Source organism: Benincasa hispida, chromosome 9, assembly GCF_009727055.1.
Source record: "Benincasa hispida cultivar B227 chromosome 9, ASM972705v1, whole genome shotgun sequence".
NCBI classification, from domain to species: Eukaryota; Viridiplantae; Streptophyta; class Magnoliopsida; order Cucurbitales; family Cucurbitaceae; genus Benincasa; species Benincasa hispida.
The window spans coordinates 58,954,383-58,975,256 of NC_052357.1; the positions used below are offsets into that span (position 1 = coordinate 58,954,383).

At 33.4% G+C, this 20,874-nt stretch overlaps 2 protein-coding genes across 4 annotated transcripts; one reads left to right on the top strand and one right to left on the bottom strand.

Moving 5' to 3' along the window:
- The first annotated feature begins 5,339 nt into the window (after nucleotides 1–5,339).
- LOC120084416 (protein Abitram) lies at nucleotides 5,340–13,659 on the top strand. 3 transcript variants are annotated; one of them, XM_039040194.1, is made up of 10 exons: nucleotides 5,340–5,740; nucleotides 5,854–5,916; nucleotides 6,004–6,057; nucleotides 7,150–7,578; nucleotides 7,689–7,737; nucleotides 7,826–7,952; nucleotides 8,714–8,784; nucleotides 8,877–8,949; nucleotides 9,687–9,825; nucleotides 13,464–13,659. In XM_039040194.1, exons 4-9 carry the CDS (start codon nucleotides 7,347–7,349, stop codon nucleotides 9,798–9,800), a joined length of 666 nt encoding a protein of 221 aa, XP_038896122.1. In that variant the 5' UTR covers nucleotides 5,340–5,740; nucleotides 5,854–5,916; nucleotides 6,004–6,057; nucleotides 7,150–7,346; the 3' UTR covers nucleotides 9,801–9,825; nucleotides 13,464–13,659. The 3 variants fall into 3 exon arrangements, with proteins under 3 accessions (XP_038896122.1, XP_038896121.1, XP_038896120.1); XM_039040193.1 differs by lacking the exon at nucleotides 13,464–13,659 and adding an exon at nucleotides 9,897–10,131 and having other exon boundaries at nucleotides 5,341–5,740; XM_039040192.1 differs by lacking the exon at nucleotides 13,464–13,659 and having other exon boundaries at nucleotides 5,341–5,740; nucleotides 9,687–10,131.
- A 2,705-nt stretch (nucleotides 13,660–16,364) lies between these two features.
- Nucleotides 16,365–19,346, bottom strand: LOC120087207 (probable cinnamyl alcohol dehydrogenase 6). Its single transcript, XM_039044117.1, has 6 exons — nucleotides 19,149–19,346; nucleotides 18,952–19,065; nucleotides 18,452–18,679; nucleotides 18,068–18,356; nucleotides 17,810–17,963; nucleotides 16,365–16,732 (listed from the first exon to the last, which is right to left on the bottom strand). The coding sequence occupies exons 1-6, from the start codon at nucleotides 19,241–19,243 to the stop codon at nucleotides 16,530–16,532; spliced, it is 1,083 nt and encodes a 360-aa protein (XP_038900045.1). The 5' UTR covers nucleotides 19,244–19,346; the 3' UTR covers nucleotides 16,365–16,529.
- Nucleotides 19,347–20,874: the final 1,528 nt, after the last annotated feature.

Consider the following 20,874-nt stretch of genomic DNA (forward strand, 5'->3'; position numbering starts at 1 on the left):
GGGGACCTTATGGACCTGTAGCTCGAAGCTCCAACAGTACGTGAATAACTAACTAAACTCTTTAGTTACGGGATCTACCATCTATTAACTGTCAGACACTCTACTAAAGACCAACAGGTGAACTCTTCTTACCACAGATATATTATGTGTCCATCTTAACCAATCAAAAGTGCGACAACCCTTCACAGATCGCTCATAAGTATAGCTCGGGCAATAACCGTTATGCCTTTGTAGTTACATCTAACTTCTTAAATACTACTTAATCCTCTAATGAACATAAGTCATAGTCCTACTATGACCGAGTCCTCGCTTCCAAAAAGAAGTTGTGGCCACTATGTTCAAGCCTCAAAATCAGCCTTTAAGGGAGCAATCTCTCTACTTATCTCTGCTTCAGGGAAGGAGTGAATTCTATCTTATGTATTGAGTTCCCAGCTCCTAAATCAAACAAGTGCCCAAAAAGGTAGGCATGTTGAGTTGGCAATCTGGCCACTCTCACCCATACTAATCAAAGGACCGTCCTCAAAGGCAGGAGTTCCCAAAACACTCTGGATTGAGGTTGTGTCACCTATGGTCGTTTAGGTGAGATGTAAGTCTCCAGTATCAATGGCATTATATATAGAGTCTAGTTATCTCGTAGTCCAGTCTTATACAAAATCTTTGTATAGGACACCCCTGCTCGCATGTCTCCACATGAATGGTCAGAATCTACCATCTGTAGTAGTTTACAACATTTGCAAACCTCTACAAAGCAGGCCGTATCTGTAGTGCCACTAAGATCAGGTATCCCACCTTAATCCTTATACTACAGACCTATTTAGATTATCACTTAAGGCGTGATCCACTTGTATATCAAATATACATGCTTAAGTTTACATAAGATAACCACGGAGCTTTGTTTATTGGATATGAGTAAATGTTAGAATGAAATAACAATTATTTATTCATAAAACAATGTGTAACATTACAAACAACAAGACTCCAGGAGAATTAGGACACCAATCCCAACAATCCATCTACTACAGATCATTTAGGTTATCGATACACTTATATATCTCTACATACATGTTTAAGCTACATAAGATAACCTTGGAGGTTAGTTTATTGGTTTGTGGGTTAATGCCATTAAATATTGAATAAAATATCTCATATTTTATTAAATAAATATAATGTTTATATATTATAATTACAAACTACAGGACTCACGAGACTTAGGGCATTAACTCCAACACCATTGAGAGGTATCGAAAAGAAAAGGGGCCATACAAATGTCTGTAAAGGATGAAAGTGTAACAACCCGTACGTTCGTAAATTTGAATTTATGAATTTTGTATTAGTTGAGGACATTTTGTTAATTTTTAGATTTAGTTGTTTAAAGGAAAAATTTTGATTTTCACGTCGCATTAATTTGACATTTATGTCAATATCAAAGATTTAATTTAAATTGGAGAATTGACTTTTAATTTTAGAATTTGGTTTTGAAGAGGAAGACAAATATATATACATTTATAGTTGTGTGTCTAGAAGGAAAGAATAAAATCAAATAAAATCAAATCAAATAAAATTTTATTTTAAAAATCTCTTCCTCCCCCTCTCTCCCGTGCAAACATGACGGAAAAATTAAAATAATATAGTAGTCTTGAAAATAATTTATAAAAATATTGTTTTTTTAATAGGTCGAAGGTTGAAAATTCGACCTAGACCTAACTAGGTCAAATTTTCAACACTTGACCTTTAACTTTTTTTTTTTTTTAAAAAAAATAATTTCCAATACATCGAGTGTTGAAAATTCGACCCATCTAGGTCGAATTTTCGACATTCAACCTTTGTTTTTTTATTTTTTATTTTTATAATTTTTCATTTTATAAAAACAATTTCTAAAAATATTTTATTATTTAATTTAAACTCTAAAAAGAACAAATTAAAAAAATAATATCTCATAAAAATTAAAAAGTATAAATTAAAACATCTCATTTATATAAAAATAATTACAAAAATCAACGTGTCCCATAAGGCGGACATCGTCGATTTCGAGCTGGTTATCGTCATCGACTTTGAATTTGAGGTTGCTATTGTTCTTCTTGATGTTGCTCTGGTTCTTTTTTATGTTGCTCTGGTACCTCTGCAGGCACTTCATGATATAGATATTCATTATGCTCTCCACGACCCCGACCATGTCCATGCACGTATGAAGACGAAGGTCCAGCCTCTGAGTCATAATGTCCTGAACCATCATCATCGAACTAACATAATCAGTTTGACTCTGCGTCTGCCTCACAGGGGGCAACTCTTCCACATTATGGGCAATCTCATCAAACTTATCTTCTTCCCGTACAGGTCCTCTACGTCTAGGAGTTAGTGGAGGAACAATAGGTATACCATACATATAATGTATCTCCTCCATATAGCTTTAGTTGTCACTACATATAGCAAGAACCTGGTTCGGATTATTTGTAACATCACAGAGTCTACTATTGTTCGATCTCTGTGAATTATAAAACAATTAGATAATATTTAAAATAAATTTAAATTAAAAATAATTAGATAATATTCATTCATTTACCAGATGACCCACAACTGCTCTCGGACGAGTGACGTAGCACCTTGTGATATTATTATACCAATGAATGTAGTCTTAAGTGACATCCCTGTCAAACTATTCAATAGAAACCCCTATTGTAATAAACCTTGCACGATATTGCCATTGCACTACCAAATGTGCAACTTTTTCAGACCAATTTACAGTCCTTAAGTCGATATCATGCAGTAGGGGTTCAGTATTACAAGGCGATGGGACGTCCTGCTGAAAACTGAATTGTCTCATCACCCTGTCAGGAAGATGCCACTCACCAATGTGAAAACAAATGAGAGGACTCATCATCTGCCATATTTTTTGACCATTCGTACAGAAATTGGACAAAGTATGCATAATAATTTTGTACGGTTCCCAAATAACCTAAAATACAAAATATTATATTGGAAAACATTAAAGACAAATACAATAAAAATGTATATAAAAATAATCAATTAGGTTCAGTGTAATGTACCTGATCAGGTTGAAGCAGATCAAACATGTATTTGTACTGGCTGACTACATGTGTGGTTGTCCTAGTCACACAAAATTTGTCTCTCCACCTAAATTTTTTAAATTGATAATTTAGAATCTATTAATTAGATCAGTGATATAAAAATTAAACTGAATTAAAATAACATACCGAGAACCGTAGGCTCGTCCAGCTAACTGAGCGTCATTAACATGTTGCAAAAGTATGAGAGGCCCAACTATCTTATGAACCTCAAGTCTTGTTGCGTGCTCGTCCACCCCACGAATACCGCCCCGTATCATAGAGGTTAACTAATAGTGGCAGGAACATCAAGTAAACAAAATGATTTGATTTGTCGGAAAACAGATTTCCACCCATCATTTGTAGCTAAACGATCGTGTAAGAGTTTGTGGGCGATCGTGTAGTAGGGAAAGAGAGCTCTCGAGAGGCCATCACAACGTGCCGCTCATCGTGTACTTCCACTATGCGATCGTGTAATAAAGCTTAGCGATCATGTAGCATTTGGTATACGATTGTATAGGTTTTGAGAAGGTGATCGTCTAATTGTAATAGCTAAGCGATCGTGTGGGAGTTTATGGGTGATCGTGTAGTGAAGAAAGAGAGTTCTCGAGAGGCCATCACAGCATGCTGCTCATTGTGTGCTTCCACTATGTGATCGTATAGTAAAGCTTAGCGATCGTGTAGCATTTGATATACGATCGTATAGTGAAAGGTAGGCGATCGTATAGGTTTTGAGAAGGTGATCATCTAATTGTAATAGCTAAGAGATTGTGTAGGAGTTTGTGGGCGATCGTGTAGTAAGGAAAGAGAGCTCTCGAGAGGTCATCGCAGCGTGCCGCTCATCGTGTACTTCCACTAGGAGAGCGTGTAGTATAGTTCAGTGATCGTATAGTAAAGCTTAGTAATCGTGTAGCACTTGGTACACGATCGTATAGTAAAAGGTAGGCGATTGTATAGGTTTTGAAAAGGTCATCGTCTAATTGTAATAGCTAAGCGATCATGTAGAAGTTTGTGGGCGATCGTGTAGTAAGGAAAGAGAGCTCTCGAGTGGCCATCGCAGCGTGCCGCTCATCGTGTATTTCCACTAGGCGAGCGTGTAGTAAAACTTAGCGATCGTGTAGCACTTGGTACACGATTATATAGTAAAAGGTAGGCGATCGTATAGGTTTTGGGAAGGCCATTGTCTAATTGTAATAGCTAAGCGATCGTGTAGGAGTTTGTGGGCGATCGTGTAGTAGGAAAAGAGAGATCTCGAGAGGCCATCGCAGCGTGCCGCTCATCGTGTATTGCCACTAGGCGATCGTGTAGTATAGCTTAGCAATCGTGTAGTAAAGATTAGCAATCGTGTAGCACTTGGAACACGATTGTATAGTAAAAGGTAGGCGATCGTATAGGTTTTGTGAAGACGATCATCTAATTGTAATAGCTAAGCGATCGTGTAGGAGGGAAAGAGAGCTCTCGAGAGTGAGAGTTTGGAAGACGCTGTCGCGAAGAGTTTATCACAGCATGCTGCTCATCATCTACTTCCACTAGGCGATCGTATAGTAAAGCTCAACGATCGTGTAGCACTTGGTATACGATCATATAGTAAAAGGTATGCGATCGTATAGGTTCTGAGAAGGTGGTCGTGTATAGTAATAGTTAAGAGATCGTTAGGAGTTTGTAGCTGATCGCAGAGGATTTAGTAAGCGATCGTTTAGTCATATTAAGCCATAATGGAGAGATTGTAAACGATCGTTTAGCATCTCGTAAGCGACCGATTAATCTTGTTTGATTCCTATCGCCTAATAAAGAAGTTGTTCATAGTTCACTTGTTCTTTCTGGAAGTTTGCACCTATTGTTACGTTATACTAAACGATTGTATAGTAATTTTACTAAACGATTGTGTGCAATCATGTATATAATTACTAAACGATTCTTTAATTTCCTTTAGGTCGAGGGTTTGTTCTATAATTTTCCAGAGGTTGAGGGTTCTTTTAAATTTTCTCCTGCCCTTACAGATCTTCTTTAGTTTTCGACAGGTTGAGGGTTGAACCCTTGTCCTCTTCTCAATTTCCTTTAAGTCGAGGGTCAAACCCTCGATCTCTTCTTTAATTTTCGATAGGTCAAGGGTTGAATCCTCGACAAAATATTTTAAATAAAATCTCCGCCTCGAAATCTCCAAAACAACCCTAGACTTCTAAATAGTTTCAAAACCACTATATTTCCCTAAATTGTTTTCCTAATCACAATATTAAAAAAGAAAACTCCCAAGCACGACCCCCCCCCCCCCCCCCCAAAAAACCCTCTCCCTGTAAGCCCAACTGCCGCTCACCCCCCGCGTCGCCGCTCGAATCTGTCAGCCCTCACCTTCGTTCGCACCGCTTCGCCCAACTGCATTAAGCCGCAGGAGTGTCGTGCCTCTCCCTTTGCCCAGCAGCTCATCTGCTTGTACGAACCCACACAGTTGCGCCGCCAGGTTAGTCTCCAACCGTTCGAGCACCGTGCACGTCAAACCTAAGCAGAGCCCTTGCGCTGATCTCCAGCCGCCAAATCTGAGTCGGAGCTTCCCCAGCCACGCCGTCAAACCTGTTTTCAGCGCAAATCTGTTCCACTTTTGTTTTTGGGTCATTGTTCAACGGCCATTCAGCCCACATGCACTGTTTAGACATCCATTTTGGCCGAAACCCTTGTTTTGGGTAAGGTTTGGTAATTTGGTGGGTTTCTTTGCAAAATCCTAAATACCCTTTGATTTTTGGTTAGTTTTGATTAAAAAAAACCATTATATTTGGTCCATATATTCGGATTGTAGCGGAGTTTGAAGATTCGAAGCGTGTTGAGCGAGGTTGCAAAGGTTTGACCTTGGTAGATTTTGGTGAGTTTTAGTACCTTGGCCCCTTCTTGGATTAAGGGTAATCGTTGAAGCCCTTGTTATTAAACTTTGGTTTTGATGTATTTTCAGGTTGGGCAAACAAATCGAGCTTTGGAATTGACTTCGAGCCAAGCCACAACTTTGGTAAGTTTAATTTGGGGACCTTATGTAATTTGTTTAAATTCAATTAGACCCCAAAGAATAAGTTGGAAGCATTGGATTTATTATGTTTGGGCCAGGGGTGCTAAATTAAAAATTGTAATTTATGTTATAGGAGGGATTATGGTTTTCCAAAAGTGTTCAATGCTTGGATTAACAGCCTAGCTTGAGTTCTAGGGAGTCGAGTTGTTACAAAAAGGGACAATAAGATGGTCAGTCGCTATCATTGATAGAAGCTAGCATATCAATGATAGCATGTTATCGGTGATAAAGAGCTATCACTAATAGCATGATATCAATGAGATCATTGATAACATGATATCAGTAAGATTACTGTTAGCATCTTATTAGTGATGTTATCAGTGAAATAAACTATCACTGATAACCACGATATGAGTGATATTAGTGATATCAAGCGTTTAAGTGTCTATATATTGAGTTTCTTTGAAAGTTCATAACTAGTTATAGAAGTCTATCATTGCTAGCTTTAAATGTTAATATTTCAAGGTTAATTCTAATTTATGAAAGTCTATTAGTGATATCGACTGATAGTTGCTATTAGTGATAGCCATGATAGAAAATTATTAGTGATAGTTACTGTGTTATTTTTTCAAAGTTGATAGTCATTTATGAAACTCTATTAGTAATAACCACTATTAGTTTTCCATCACTGATATAGCTCAATCTTTCAAAGTTGTTGGTTTTCTTTCAATGTTGATAACTACTTATAAAAGTATCATTGATAGCCATTAATGACCTTAATTGTTAATATTTCAAGGTTGATTCCAATTGATAAAACTGTATCAATGATATCCATTGATAACTGATAGCAAATTAAAAGCTAATATTTCATGATAGTATTAATATTTCTCAAATTGAAAGCTGACACTTATAGCAACTATCAATGATAGTAATTGATAGCAGTTATTAGTGATAACTTTCAATTTGAAAAAATCGGAAAGAAGCGAGCAAAATGGTGACTAGACGTGGGTTTTTAATCTTTTACTATATTTTGTTCTATATGTGCAATTATTTTAATACGGTTAATCCAAAAAAAAAAAAAAAAAATCCCTACAGTTGTATAAGGAACACCGATCCTCGTGGGCCTATTTGGAAATGGTAGAAGAGTTCATTGGGCTTTAGAGGACGAACATTTCGTTCGCATTAGCCATACCGGGCCAGCAATTCCGCCACGGAAGTGAAGCAACAACGCAATTTCGGTTGGAAACTTGGAATTCTCCGATTCACCTCCGGTTGGCTTCTGATAATCTCCGATGGAGCATGGAGAAACCAATAATAATGTTCATGTTACGGTTCAAAATTCCCCACAACCGCCGCCGCTGGAGGAGCAGGAACTACAACAACTGACAGAACCACTACCGAAATCATTCCAAGAAGATGAACAAGATGAAGAGTTACGTAAACTTCTGATTCCCGATGTTAGGGATCTTCCGCTCGCGCCTCCCTCCGCCGTCGAGACCAATTTCGTCTCGTATTTCGCTCCCGGCACGTTCACTGTCGCCATATCTTTTTCAAATTCATAATGGATGTTTTATTGCTCTAACTAAACCCTAAACCCTTCTATTACTCTGACTAATTGGTCATCTGATTTCCAGATTTTATAAAGGAAGGTCATGATCAGTACGTTTACCGCCACGCTAACGGGTAAAATTTTGGTATCTCTTTTAGTTTATCCGAGGAACAATTTCCTGCTCATTGTATTTACTATTTTGCCTTGTTTTTCTTATTCTAGATTGTGTGTGATCGGCTTGGCTGCTACGCATATTGCATTCAAAGACAGTGGCGGGGTCACAGCCGTTGATTTCAATGTAGGGAAATCCGATCGCAGCAGCTTTAAAGTCACTGGCAAACGCAAGAAGGTATAGAAATGGTAAACGCGGACTTGCTAACTGGTTTGCGTTACTAGTGTTGTGATTTAGCGCATGTCTGGAAGTGATTCTGAAACAGTTAAATATTTAAAAATCACTTTTGTTACGTTGAAACTTACTTCAAAATATTCCTTTGACCACTGAAAACTAATTTAATATTTGATTTACACTTCTAAATGTCATTTTCATATCATCGAAATCGATTTTGAGTGAATAAAAGTATGTTGGAGAGATTTTGAGATTGACGAGAGTGATTTTAATCATTATGTTTGGAGATTTTGAGATTGACAAGAGTGATTTTAATCATTTCAGAATCACTCCTAGAAACTGACATATATACATTGTGATATAACCTCGCTTACTGTTAAGGTGCTGATTTAGCCTGTGTGAGTTATGTTGCCTTTGGATTTTATGAAAGTATCATCACTAGATAGAAGGTTATGTCAATTTCCTATATGATTATTTGTGAATTATATCATAATTCATCATATCACAGACAGTATATGTTTTAGAACCAGCCTTGTCTCGTGGAGTTCTTTTGTCATAATGGAGGTTGCTTTTCAGTAGAATTTTGATGTACCATAAAAGAAATGGCATCCGGAGGTTTTACATATATGATAGCCAAACTTCTTCTAAAATTATTTTTACAATTTTTTACACCTCAAACTTCGAATTCTAACTCCTGTCCTGTTTGTGAATCTGGATACTGGGATTTTATTTTCTGTGCTGAAGTCACTAGTGTTATTTTGCAGAATGCGCAATTCTTTGAGCCCAATTCTGCTCTATGTAAAGTCTGCACCAAAGATGCCTCTTATATTGTCAGGTTGGAACTTTATGCTTTTCATCAATTTCGGATAATGACGTGCCCGTTAGCTTCTCTTCAATCGTAACTCAGATCTTTTATACTATTGTTAGGTGTTCTGTTAAAGGTTCCCTATTGGAAGTAAATGATCGCTTAATGAAGCAGCCAGAGTTGCTCAATACTGTGGTGAGGATGACCTTTTAATTTAACGGCCATTTGGGATTTTAGAATATTAATTGCTGATACTGTAGTTTGCGAAAGTGTGGTTGTTCCGCATTCCTGTGAGCATGCTACATTACCAATATGATAGGAATGATATTAGAGGGATAGTAAGAGTATATTAGTAATTAGTTAAGTAGTTTGTTAGGGAAGTTTGGTGAGTAAATTAGAGGTTGAGTGTGGTCTCAAGATTGAGAGGGTCCTCGAGTATACTCGGATTCTTTCACGATATTTGTTTTAAAGATTTAAAGCTCACATATGGAAGATAATGCTGATATAGTAGCAGATTTACTGTATTAGATTGGCTGAATGAAATTTTACAGTGTTACTTCCCTATAGTGTGTGGATAGATGAGTTCCCTTCTTAGACTTTTCCATTTTATTGCACTAACACAGACACAAAAAGCGACTGCTGTTGAAATTTCCAACTAATGCTCAATTGGCAAGTTTCCCACGAGCTTTTAGAGGAAGATTGATTTTCTTTTTATTATTGTCACGATGATTATATTATATGAAATTATATGAATGCAAATAAGGAGGGAAAAATTTATGTCCTCCTTTCTTATTTATAACTTTATGCTATGAAAACAAGATTGGGTCAGTCAGTCATCTTTAGTGTTGTTTTTCAATTCACTTACCTCAAGGGGGAAAAAATAAAAACAAGATTCTGAAATGTTCAAATGATGAGTATTTATATTATTACAGGCTCACAGAGAAGGGTACATTGCTATTGTTATGCCAAAAGCAGCAGATTGGCTGAAAGTGAAGGAGTCATTGCTGAGCCTTGAAGAATACAAAAGATTGAGAGAGCTTAACTGAGTCATTCATCCGCATACAGAAACAAGTAAGTCATAGATTTCTTCAATTGATGCTTCCTCCATCTGTTCTTTTTAACCCGCTAGGTTCATCTCGCAGCATATTTTAACCGACTGCTGAGTGATAATAATTCACCCAATTCTGGTAAGCTTGAGAACTATATATTTACCTCGCCTGGCATTATGTGATTTAATACGACTTATCAGGTATAGTAAGTTTAAATCATATTTTCATCTTTGAACTTTCAATCCTTATGTCTTCAAGTTTTGGTAGTTGAACTTTATAAGAAGTCTTTGGTCCTTGCTACTTAATTTCAGCACTTAAGTTAGCAAAAGTCTCATACGGCATCATCATCATGTAGCCTTATATTCAAGATTTTTATTAGATATAGTATAAAACTTTGACTAAAATGACCAAAATAAAGTGTTTTATGAAAGTTTGAGGACTAAAATAAGATATTTGATTCATAGTACAAGGGTTAAAACAGAATATAAAATAAGAAAGTTGATGAAATATGATAAAACTTAAACCAGTTGTTAACATTCATTTTTTTAAAGTATGTATTCTTAATTTCTGACGATGTACAATTAGTAGATTAGAGTATGCCCATACTTTTCTTCCCCCTCTTTTTTTGAGACAAAGCATGAGGTTCCTCTACTCTGAAGTAGGTGAAATCTCTTGTTTTGGATGAAAATAACAAGCAATTGTTAAGAGAGCAGCTCATTGCAAGGGTTAATTAGAATACTTGGATAGTTTTGAAAACTATTTAGAAAAAAAGGCTACGTTTGCAATAAATTAGGAAAAGGGTGCAATAGTTGTCTTCTGTATTGATCTCCAAATTTGTGCTACTAACTTCTTGACGTTGAATGGTTTAACTTTTTTTACTTATATAAGTAAATTGCATTAGAGGCAATAAGATATTACCATTATTTTTATCCCACCTGGGTTCAAGACCAATGCCCGGACTTTATTTTTTTTCTTTTTATTCTTTTACTTTTTTTTTTTTAAAATGTCAATCTTAAATATTAATAATTATACCACTTTGCTATAAGAACAAAAAAAACTCAAAAAAAAAAAAAAAAAAAAGAGGAATAGTTATTTTTTTTGTAAATAATAAAAGAATTACATGTGTTAGTTTAGTATTTAAATTATAATTTAACTATCTTTCTAAGTAAGTTACAACGGAACTAGTTTAAATTAAATAAGAATTACTCATAATGTTACATATAAAAAAAAAATATTAAATGGCTTATATATTAACGCTATAATAATATTAAGACAAGTAAAATAACTGTGGACAATTGAAAGGTTATTGTATTTTTACTATTATGAAATTCTTAATATGATTAAAATTATACAAAAATAATAAATAAAAACCAACTTTATCCATTATTTTTTTCTAGTTGTATTGTCTTTTATTTGACAAATAATTAATAAAATTTTTTAAAATAAAGTTTTTTTTTTTAAAAAAACCACAATTATTAAAGAAAACTATAACTAATATATTGATACACTTTATCATTTTTATATAATAATATTATTATTAAAATTGATTTTTTTAGTATAAGTTAAAACTATAATCTAAATACTTAATAATAAATATTTTATATTTTATACTTAAACAAATATTTTTCTTTATAGAAGGAATATAATGTTAATTAAAATGTCAAGAGCTTTAATTCTACGACTCCACATGTTAAACCAAACCTTTTAAAATTAAAATAGTTATTATCTTAATATTTAAAATATATTTTAAAAATGATGTGCAAATTATAGTTTTTTTTTTTTTACTTATAATAAAGTGATAATTATTAATATTTAAGATTGACATTTTAAAAAATAATAATGTAAAAAAAAAAAAAAGGAAAATCGGGTGTTGGTCTTGCTCAGGTCAGATAAAAAATAAGGAAATTTGAAATGAGTGATAAATCCAAAATGCATAATTAAAGGTGACATATGGAGAATTGTAAATACGACAAAATTCTCAAATTTAAATTTTTATTTAATTTTGGATTCCAATTTTGTCCATTTAGTAAACTCACATTTTTTAGTATATCAGATAATTAATATACCAAATTTAAAGTATGTCACTATATTCTCTCATTGATTTGTATATTTTTTGTATTTTTTATATACTCACTTTAATTTTTGTGTTTGCTACATTTTTTTATCCTTTTTTTCTTTTTAAAATAATGTTGTTTCTTTCCTTTTTAAGTACAAATATACAATAAATCTGGGAGATTTAACCTAAAACTCATTAACATTCCGTTTAGTATACTCATTTTGAAATTTTTGGCGTGTTTGGAATAATTAGAGAATTTTTTTAAAAAAATCATTTCTATGATTTTTTTTAAAACACTCATATAACTAGTCATTTTCAAAAGTATATCATATGTCTATCAATAATGTATCAAGTATATCAAGCATATATTAATATTGTATCAAGTGTATCAGATGTATCAAGTATATCACGTGAACTGAAATTTGAGCTCCAGGGTTAATTTTTTAAACTTATTTAATTAAATCTGCAAGAAGTCCTAAAAATAATGGCAACACCCTTACCACCATTCCAAGCTGGCATATTATTGCCACAAGCACCAAGTTTATTTATAAAAGTAAAAAACGTTAACGGTTAAACCGTTAAACCTCAACTCTAAGCAAACTTCTGTTAGTTTTATTTTGTGGTGATACAGATTTTGAGGTGAAGAGATTCAATTCATAAAAGATAAAAATATTGCACATTTTTCCTAATTTATTTCAAAAGTACCTTGTTTTCGTTTTCGTAAATAGTTTTAAAAACTACTCGTGAGACTACATTTTTTTTTCTTTTTAATAGGATTTTCAAAATCAACTTTGATTATTTGAACAAGGAAATATCATTTCAAACTCTTGCTTGAACTTGTAAAACTAGGGTCTAGGGGTGTTCATTTTCAAACTCTCCTTTGAACTTGTAAAACTAGGGCCTAGGGGCATTCATTTTTCCCATGGTGATGGGTCATGTCGGGATCTTTCCCTATCGGGACAAGAAATGCTTGTGTAGAGGGTGAATGCAAGAGAGTGGGATTTTTCTTTCGGCATACTTCTCCTTTATCTTGCATCTTTCTTTAATTGGATTGAAAGATCCAACTCCTTAGAATAGTCTGAGGTCATGAGTTGCGTCTGATCCACTAATCTAAGAGGTAGTCTTTTTCGGTAGTAAGCATAGAAAAAAGAAAAGTCAACTCAATAGATTGAATAACCTGAAACATAGCTGCAACTACTTGGTCTTACTTAACGAAGGGGAGAGGAATGCATATAGTAATTTTTCATCTTTGAGAGTGATTTTGAGATGGTAGAGAATCACTTTTGTCATCCTTAAAATCATTTTGAAACACAACTTTAATCACTCAAAATTAACTCAATGTTTAATTTTACACTTCTAAACGTACTTTTTTTTATACTAATAAACTTGATTTTAAATTATTAAAAGCATTTTTCGAGTGATTATGACCCTTTTAAAAACTACTTCCGACATACTAATATTTGAGAATATGTTATAATGTTTATGTTATAATGTTCAAATTATCATTATTATTTTTAATGACTTTTGAATGGTATGGTTGAAAAGTTGTTTATTTTGGATAATTATCTTCGATAAGCATATGGAATGCTATTTTGTTTTATCAGGATGTTCAAGAATTTCAAGAATAAAGAAAAAAACCCAAAGGGAGAATAGTCATTCCTATGTTGGGTGAAGCCTATTTGTTTGGAGGTTTATATGAAACTTCAAATTCTTTGCAAAACATTTTCTCACCAAATGAACATTGAACTCTTTGATTTGCTATATATAAAAGAAAGTATCATTTTCTTTGGAAGATTCAAATATTTGAAAGCATCATTTTCTTCGAAAGATTTTGATATTTGAAAGTATCCTTTTCTTCTGAAGATTCAAATATTTGACCTTTTGGTTAGGAATGAGGTTAGAGAATTATGCTTACTTTGGCAAAATTATATAAATTTATATTGTTTAGAAACAAAGAAAAAAGAAAAGGAAAAAAAATAGCAATTTCATTTTTAATCAATTTCTGTTTTTTTTTTTTTTTTTTTTTTTTTTTTTTTTTATATACCCAATTGGAGAAGAGATGATGCTGATTAATTGAATGTTAAGGAAGAAATCAAGGTACAATCCTAAATTTTGAGGACATTAAATAAAATTTAAAACTAATAATTACATCAATTCAGAACCTTCATCATTTATAATTATTTCACTAAAGCTAAGTCAAAATCACCTAAATAAGATTATAATTCTCTCAAAATTTGACCAATGTAATAAAAAAAAATTATCACTTAATTCTTTTTAAGTAAATAAAGAAAAATAGAAGAATATAAAAAGATGAAAAGATGAAAACCACACTTGTTAATGAAAACTAAAAGTTTTCTCTATTACTATGTTAATCGACATTTAAAGAAGTCGTATGTGCGTGAATGCCGTATATTAAAGATTTTAAAACAGATTTCTAACAAATTATCTGAATTAATTCATTAAAAAAAATCTCAATATTATGTTAATTGAAACCAAACTCCATTCATTATTAACATATCATATTTACAAGATACTTTTTAGTATTATTTATTAATATATCATATTTTTATCTTATTTTATTCACATTTTATATTATATATTGTCCATCAAAATATATTTTCTTATATTATTTAATTAAAAGTAAAATTACAAATGTTGAAGTTAATTAATAATAAAAATGATTAAGTGTTAGATTATAATTAGTATAACGTCATTAAATACATCAACTAACTAATTTAAATTATAAATCATTCAATCTTCAAATATTTATAATTAAAATTATTATTGATTCATAATTAATTAATTTTTTATTGATATATTGAATATTCTTTATTCTTTAAATTATTAATCTATTACAATCATAATAAGATTTTCATGTTTAATTTCATAAATTAAACACAAACACAATTTTTGTTCACAAAATTATGATAATATTTTCATGTACAATCAAACACAATCATTTTTTATTCTCATATATCTTATTTCTAAATATCTTATTCTTAGACATCTATACCAAATAGTCCTTAGGGTATTGATATATAATGATAGGTTGAAAATATTTATTGACCAAAAAAAGGTTATTCAAAAAGTGGAAATGCCCCAAACCTAACCATCCTATCAGGAAATATTGTCTCCGGAGAAGATTGTTGGGCATTCAATGTAACGTTAAAAAACTTTAGGACCACCAAATTAAATAATAATTACATTTTAAATCTGGATTCTTACAACCATATAATGGCACACCTTAAAAACATCACACAAAACAACTCTGGTTAAATAAATAATAATAATTAAAGAAGGAGAGACAGAAACCATAATCTTTCAATTATTATTTTTAACTGATATTAAGGTCCAACTATTTGGTTTTTTTGTTTTCGTTTTTTAAAATTAGGTTTATTTTATCTACATTTCTTATAATGATGTGCATTTTCTAAAGTACAATGGTTGAATTCTTAACCAATTTTTTTTTTAAAAAAACTTTTTGAAAACTATTTTTTTTTAGTTTTCAAAATTTGGCTGGTTTTTTAAACCATTGGTGAAATTTAGATAACAAAGGAATAAATTTGAAGGTAGATGTAGTGTTCATGAGCTTAATTTTAAAAAATAAAAACAAAAGGCAAAATGGTTATCAAACATGTCCTAAAAATTAAATGGGTAGATATTTTTTTTAATTTATTTAAGAAAAAGAAAAAAAACCTATGACATTGGACATGGGGCACATTGTTTGAATATGGACCATTTCCATTCTGATTTGATTGTATTTAAAGTAGATGATTTATTGAATGAAATGTAAATTTATTTTATGGACTTAACACTCTGGGAAAATTCTGTTCATAACTTGATTTTAAACTTTATTTTCTTTAAATAAATACACATTTTAATTTTGTGATTTTTGACACTATATTAGATAACTATGAAATTTCATCCTCAAATCAATTGGTGATGAAAAGAGTAACTTACGTATTTTATAAAGATTCTAAGATCTCATCTTTTCGATATAGAATTCTCACATTTTTTCTTCCTTGGAAAAACACAATGAATCTACTCTACTTTTGAAAATAGAATTATTCAAACAAGCAAGTGAAGACAAGTAACATAAAGGTTGTTAATATTGAAAAATAACAAGTACATAATATAACATTAGTCAATCTGATAACCATTGATGCAACAAATGGTCGTAAACATAAGATCCAAATGGAACAAATTTTGGTGTAAATAATTGGGTTTGGTTTATGCAATGTCAATGATAATTCGGTATCATACATCGTTTTTTAGAAGGTGTTTCATTACATGGTTGATGTCTTGTAGCTTAGTCATTTCAATATTACTTGACAATGAGAGTGAGATTCTCTCAAAATTAAAAACAACCGAAAATAAGAACAACTCATATCGTCTGTCATATTTTTGAGACGGGATCCTCACTTTTTGTTTTTTGTTTTTTTTTCCCCTTATACGATAAAAGACAAAATCTGATCAAACAAAAACTTAACTGTTTGAAAATAGAATTGCTCAAACAAACAAGTGAAGGCCTTGAAAAGCAGCACATAAGCTCTTAACATTGAAAAAGGAACAAATACACAATGTAACACAACTGCCAACCTCTGTTATAACCATTAGATGATGCAACAAATGATCATAAACATCAAATCCAAATGGATCAAATTGTGTGATTAAAGTTTGGATTTGTTTTGGGCAATGTCAATGACAAATCGGTATCGAACATCGCTTTTGATAAGGCGTTCCATGGCATGGTTGATGTCTTGTGGTTCAATCACTTCAATATCACTTGTAATGTTGTGCTTTCCACACAAATCCATCATCTCTTGTGTCTCTTGTATTCCACCTATTATGCTTCCCTTCACTGTCCTCTTCCCTGCCAATTTTCAAGGGTTTTTTAAACCTCAATTTTCTCTCTTTCATATGATGTATGTAATTAACATCAAACACAAATTCTATACTAGTTCTACATGATTTTATTACTTTATATATTAATCTTGTTATTATCAATATAGACTAAGAATCCATCACATAAAAGTCCATTCAATTCAAGCATTATCATTCTCTCCAAAAAAAGAAAAAAAAAAGATTTAATCCTACCTTAAATAAAAGGTTAAATTACATGAATAATTCTTGAATTTTGAAGTTTGTGTCTATTTGATCCATAAATTTTTTTAAAAAAAGTCTAATTAGATCCTAAACTTGTAATTTTATCTTCAGTATGTTTCTAAACTTTAGAAAATGTCAAATATGTCCTTAAGCTTTCATTTATGTGTCCAATAAATCCTTGATTTTTTTTTCTAATAGTTCCTTAATCCATTTGATATATATTTTTAAAATTCATGGACTTAATCGACTAAAAATTAAAAATTTAGGTGTCATTATATACAATCCAAATTTGTATTTAATGGAAAAATTAATTTTTAAAAAGTTTTAATAATATACTAGAGACATATAAGATACAAAATTAAATTAAAATCAAGAATCTTTTAGATACTTTTGAAAGATCAAAGGGTACATAGACACAAATTTCAAAATTTTGGGATTAAAACTTATAATTTGACCAAAAAGAAAAGAGCAATACTTGAGTACGTTCCAAGAATACATCACTCTCATTTGAAATAGCTCAAAAAAGAGTTAAGAAGAATTTAAACCGTTAAAATATGATTTGACAAGTTAATGAGATACGTAAAGATAGGTATAATCCCTTAAAGAAAAGTAGAACCTTATAAAATATATATAAGAAGAAAAGTAAATTGGAGCTAAAGTAAATATAACCGAACTGTTATCAGGTATCTACGATGACTTCGAGTTTATTCGTTCAATACCCCACACCCCATATATGGTTAAAAAAAAAAATTAAGTTTGAAAATATTTAGTATAACTTATTTAAGTATTGAAACTTGAGTTGACCGTTGAATCCAAGAGTAGAAGGGCTGGAATTTTGGAATACCAAATATTAAAGGAAAAGAAGGCAATTGGATGGGCTTTTCTGGAGCTCCCACAATGGACAATGTCCCATTCACTTTTAGCAGTTCCAAAATTGGTCCAATGCAATGCTGAGCCGACACTGTGTCGATTACAAAATCAAGCGTCCTCTTATAACTCTGTCACTCACAACAAACAAACAAACAAAACCCATAAATTATTTTATCTTCACAATCGTTCATCACTGCAAGAATCATCAAATTCAAGAACACAAAAAAAAAACCTGCATTTGCTGAGGATCTTTACTGGCTATGAACTCGTCAGCCCCAAGCCGTTCTTTAGCTTCTTGTTCCTTTGAAGCAGAGGTGCTGATCACAGTCACATGATGCCCAAACGCCTTCGCAAATTTCACTGCTATGTGCCCCAGCCCTCCAAGCCCCACCACTCCCACTTTCTTCCTCGCCGAATCGATCAAACCCAGGTCTTTCATCGGCGTGAACACTGTTATTCCGGCGCACAGCAACGGGGCCGCTGCGTCCATTGGTAGGCTCTCCGGTATGTGCACAACGTATCTATATAGATGTATGTTTTTTTTTCATTCAGAGATTTTCACGAACACCTTATCTACGAGAAAAATGGGTTGTGGTTATATGTACAATGAACTCACCTTTGATCTGAAACAAACATCTTGGAGTATCCGCCGTAAGTTATGCTTCCATCCCAGAAGATTCCGTTGTATGTAAACTGCAAATTTTCGCAGTAGTTTTCTTGGGAATCTTGGCAGAATTCACAGTTCAAACACGAAGCCGCTATACAACCAACCCCCACTTTGTCCCCTATTTTGAACTTCTTCACGTTGCTTCCTACTTTCGTGATTACCCCTGTCATCTCATGCCTGAAGAGGAAGTAACAACATGGAGAATATCAGAATATGAGTTGTTTGATCTTTTTAGATCTAAATTTTCATTATATTCAAAAGGTTAAGTGGCTGTGTTATAGTTAATTCAATCTTTCACTCATGGGCAGATCTAGGAATAATGGAGGTAAAGATTTTGCTCTTCCTTAAGAAATGACATTAATAAACTGAAAGGCTAGCAAGTTCGAAGTAGTAGACGAAATGTTTGAGAAAATGACAGAGAAGAAAAAGCAGAGGGTGTACTATAGTACCCGGGAACAACGGGATACATGGTGATACCCCACTCGTTTTTGGCGTAGTGAACATCGGTATGGCATATTCCACAGTACAAAATATCTATGGTCACGTCCTCGGGGCCGTTTTCTCTGGAGAAATCGATCAGATTAGACATCCATTGAAAAAACAAACAGAAACAGAGATCAGAAAAAAGAAGGCTCTGTTCACGCACCTGCGTTTGAAAGTATATGGAGTGATCTTGCCGGAAGAATCATGGGCTGCCCAACCGGAGACTGTCTGGGTATGATTCAGCGTAGTCTGAGCCATTGAAAGCGAACAAGAGAGAGAGAAAGAGAGAGAGAATTGGAAATGGTGGTTGAAGATGAAGTGATGAAGATGAAACAGAGAGTTCCCTGCGTATTTAAAGCGGTCCAGTGACAACCACGAAGTTGGCAAGAAAATAAGTGTGAAATTTACCTAAACTTTAAGATATCTCAAAATGTCTTTTTTTTTTTTTTTTTTTCATTCTTAAGAAATTTTAAAATCATTTTTCTTTTTCATTCTTAAGAAATTTTAAAATCTTTCATATATATATATATATATTAAAAAAAAAATCTATTACAGAGCTAGACCTCAACGAAGACGTGGACGACCTCGACGACAACAAGCAAATTTGGCTGGACCAAATTGACGACGGAAGCAGTTGGGGGCGTTCAGCTATAGATCTAGGCGGGACTGAAGCGATGGAGCGACGGAAGCATACAGCTACAAAATCTGGGCATGACTGAAGCAACGGAAGCGGTTGGGGCATTGGCTACAAATCTGGGCGGGGCTGAAGACTCGTGAATGACGTGCATAGCTGGGCGGCTACCGTGGCTGAGCAGATGGCGAGGGACCTGAGCAGACGACGAAGGAGAGAGGGCTGGTGCGACTGAGCAAACGACAGAATGAAAAACTCAATAACAGCGACGCGAACGGGGGCGAGGGGAGAATGAAGGCTGACGACGGCTAGGGCTCTCGAGCGCACGAAAGAAGAAAAAAAAATTGGGGGAAGGGGAAGGTCGTGAGTGAGATGGTGAAGGAGGAGAGAAAGAGTTTTTAATTTGAGAGAGGGAAATGAAAATGGGAGAGGGAAATATCATTTTATTTGATAATTTTGGTAGGAGGGAAACCAAATTTGAGAGGGAAATAAAAATGGGAGAGGAAAACAAAAAATAAAGTCTCTACACGATCGCTGAGTAAAGTAAAGGAGGAGAGAAAGAATTTTTAATTTGAGAGGGAAATGAAAAATAAAGTCTCTACACGATCACTGAGTAAAAAATAAAGTCTCTACATGATCGCTTAGCTCTGCTACACGATCGCTGAGTAACACTAGATGATCACAAACATCCCGCGATCGCTTACCCTGAACTACATGATCGTTTACAAAACATTACACGATCACTTACCAATTTCTATACGATCGCCTACCAAAAGCTACACGATCGCTGAGTAACACTAGACGATCGCCCACAAACACCCCGCGATCGCTTACCCGGAACTACACAATCGCTTACAAAACATTACACGACTGCTTACCAGTTTCTATACAATCGCCTACCAAATGTTATACGATCACCTACCAAATGCTACACAATCGCTGAGCTCTGCTACACGATCGCTGAGTAACATTAGATGATCACCCACAAACACCCCACGATCGCTTATCTGAAACTATACGATCGCTTACAAAACATTACACGATCGCTTACCAGTTTCTATACAATCGCCTACCAAATGCTACGATCGTTGAGTAACACTAGAGGATCGCCCACAAACACCCTGCGATCGCTTACCCGGAACTACAAGATCGCTTACCAGTTTCTATATGGTCCCCTACCAAATGTTACAGATCGCCTACCAAATGCTACACGATCACTTAGCTCGGCTACACGATCGCTTAGTAGAAGTAGATGATG